The 3,213-nt window shown below is 39.2% G+C and overlaps 1 protein-coding gene across 1 annotated transcript; it reads left to right on the plus strand.

The window, feature by feature from the left end:
- The first annotated feature begins 866 nt into the window (after window positions 1-866).
- On the plus strand, window positions 867-2,771 carry LOC107435608 (protein CANDIDATE G-PROTEIN COUPLED RECEPTOR 7). Its single transcript, XM_016047242.4, has one exon. The coding sequence runs from the start codon at window positions 1,048-1,050 to the stop codon at window positions 2,374-2,376; it is 1,329 nt and encodes a 442-aa protein (XP_015902728.3). The 5' UTR covers window positions 867-1,047; the 3' UTR covers window positions 2,377-2,771.
- The last annotated feature ends 442 nt before the right edge of the window (window positions 2,772-3,213 follow it).

Below are 3,213 nucleotides of genomic sequence, written 5' to 3' on the forward strand. Positions count from 1 at the left end.
TTTATACCAGAAAAAAATAATAACTTTCTCACTGAACAATTTCTATGGCTTTGTTAATTACTATAAATGATCCTTTTGGTCATTCAAATTTTATATACATATATATATATATATATATATATATATATATATATATATATATATAAAGATAAAAAAAATAATAATAATAAAGTAAATGTGAGCAAAGCCATTAAGTGGACTTTTATTTCCTTTCTGTAATATGTCAACTGTTGAAAGGATTAATTTTATTGACATGGAACAATCTAATCCCTTTATTGTCAATTTTTTGAACTTGAAGATATACAGAACATAAATTTCTCAAAGACAAACAATGAGAAAGGAATATACTAAACTAATGGAGAGTATAACTTTTTTTTTTTTTTTTTGGGGTTAAAAATAATGGAGAGTAAAACTGGATGGTAAGTGTAAGAATTTGATTGAGTCCTTTCAAAAAAAAAAAAAAAAAGAGAAAAAAAGAAAAAAGGAATTTGGGTAAAATTTACAATTATTTCAGTTTATCGGTCTGTGTTTTTCTTAACAAGGTTGAATTCGAGATATTGGGCCAATAACAAACCTCTTAATACTGGGCAATGACCCAAGTTTTCACAAACCAATACTTGCTCATCTGGGCTTCATATGGAAGAAGACCCTGCCAGTTTAAGTCCACTCCAACCGAAGCCCAAAAAGATTAAAAGTGGGTCCCACTCCCGCGTTTCCTTCTTGTGTAGGTTTTACCGTACTAATCTGAAAGCGAGATTCCCACGAAACCATCAAAACTCCGGCGAGATCTGACCAACCGACCAACCAGATCACGAGGGCATTTTGGTCAAACCAAAATAAACATTGTTTTCTACGCAAAGTTTTCACAGATTTTTTTTTTACATTTTCTCCGAAAAAGTCTTAATTCCTTCAGCCTCTTCTTCACCCACAATCTCCTTTCTTTCACCCACAAATTCCCAATTTTTTTTTTTTTCTTCCTTCCGCTGAAATTCTCTTCCCAAAATTTTCCCACCACCCAAACACTCTTACCACCGACGATTCTCCAAAATGACGAAAAAGCCCCTACCCTTCCTCCTCCTCTTCGTCGTCTTGTTCTCCTCCATTCTCAACCTCACCACCGCTGAGATCAAAACCCTAACCATAAATTCCGACGCCAGGTCCATGATCCTCTTCGAGAAGTTCGGTTTCACACACACCGGCCATGTCACAATCTCGGTGAAGCAGGTCTCGGTGGTCTCCACGCGCGACACCAACGCACCCATCGAGTCGTCGCGGCTGGGCTTCTTCCTCCTCTCTGAAGAAGCTCTCCTTCAGGTACTCATGGAGATGCAACAGAACCAGCAGTTCTGCGTCCTCCATTCCCGCTACATCCTCAACCTTTTCAATTTCGGCGAGCTCTCTCCTCCCCCTCAGTCTTCCTTCAACCATTCCTACCCTGTCTCTGCTCCAAACGAGTACAGTCTCTTCTTCGCCAATTGCGTACCTGACACCTCCGTTTCCATGGTGGTTCGGACCGAGATCTACAATTACGACAGCGATGGTTCCAGGGATTACCTCTCTGCCGGCCTCACTCAGCTCCCTACCCTCTTCTTCCTCTTCTCCCTCGCTTACTTCGCTTTCCTAGGGTTTTGGATCTACATCTGTTACACCAACAAAAGGTCCGTACATCGAATCCATTTGCTCATGGGTGGTTTGCTTTTGATGAAGGCTTTGAATCTCATATGTGCCGCCGAGGACAAGCATTACGTCAAGGTTACGGGAACACCGCACGGTTGGGACGTTTTGTTCTACATCTTTCAGTTCATCCGTGTCGTTTTGCTCTTCACTGTCATCGTTTTGATCGGTACTGGGTGGTCGTTTTTGAAGCCTTTCTTGCAAGAGAAGGAGAAGAAGGTTTTGATGATTGTGATCCCGCTTCAGGTTCTGGCTAATGTGGCCTCCATTGTGATCGGAGAGACTGGGCCTTTCATTAAGGATTGGGTTACTTGGAATCAGGTTTTCTTGCTGGTGGATATTATTTGCTGCTGTGCAATCATTTTCCCAATTGTTTGGTCTATTCGTTCTTTGAGGGAGACTTCGAAGACGGACGGGAAAGCAGCTAGGAATTTGGCAAAGTTGACCCTTTTCAGGCAGTTTTACATTGTTGTTATTGGGTATTTGTATTTCACAAGGATCGTGGTTTTCGCGCTCAAGACCATTGCGGCGTATAAGTATCAATGGGTTAGCAATTCCGCCGAGGAAACTGCAAGCCTTTTGTTTTACATGGTGATGTTCTATATGTTTAGGCCTGTGGAGAGGAATGAGTACTTTGTTCTTGATGAGGAGGAAGAAGAGGCCGCTGAGATGGCTCTTAGGGATGAAGAATTTGAGCTTTGAAATTGCATAGAGAAGAGAGGTTTTTGCTCTCCTTTTTATATATGGATTTTGCTTAAGCAAATGCAACAACAGTTATGTGGGGTCCTGTAGCGGAATGAATTGAACGCGGTGAGTTCTGCTGCTTCAACTGTCGCCCACCCGTTTCCTTCGTTTAATTTTTCTTCTTTTTACTTGTTTGAAGAACTTTTTGATAATTAAGGAATTGTAACTCTACATTTTCTCGATAGAATCCTCTAATCCTTATTCTGATACTGAATTCTGCTTCATAGAGTTGGTTTACAGTGTTCCATATGTTTTTGTCTTTTTATATTGGTGTATGCCATTCAGTGGGTTGTGGTACATTCTTTCTTTGTAGAATTGATCGTGTTATATTTTATACTATTATTATTTTTTAATTGCTCATTGAAAATTCGTATGATTCATGTGGCCTTAAGAATGGAAATAATTTATTTTGTTTCAGCTGGGCATGCGTGTTATGTTGGCCTGTGTTTGGATCTTTATCTTTGGATGATCTTTTATTCATGTTGCATTAGTATAGAAGTTATAGGTATTTCCTTTATGTTCTCTTATATCTCATGAAATAAGCTATCCTTATTCAACTAGGGATCTGTTAACAGAGATCATATATTGTTATGACCTTGTAAATGAAGCGTAATTGCAATTTACCAGTTGCTGGTCATTGCAAACCATATGCCGTAAATTGGCCTTCCTTATCAAAGGGTCTAGGTTGCAATGATTTTGTAAAGCTGTTAATGAATGATATTATGGGTTACCTTTTGATAAGGTTAAACATAAATTGCATTTGTAAATGAAATGATTTCATGAACATCGAGGGAT

This window comes from Ziziphus jujuba, chromosome 11 (assembly GCF_031755915.1).
Source record: "Ziziphus jujuba cultivar Dongzao chromosome 11, ASM3175591v1".
NCBI lineage: Eukaryota > Viridiplantae > Streptophyta > Magnoliopsida > Rosales > Rhamnaceae > Ziziphus > Ziziphus jujuba.

Excerpts from the sequence above, each read along its gene's own strand:
- LOC107435608 (XM_016047242.4), top strand. The coding sequence starts at position 1,048 with ATGACGAAAAAGCCCCTACCCTTCCTCCTCCTCTTCGTCGTCTTGTTC.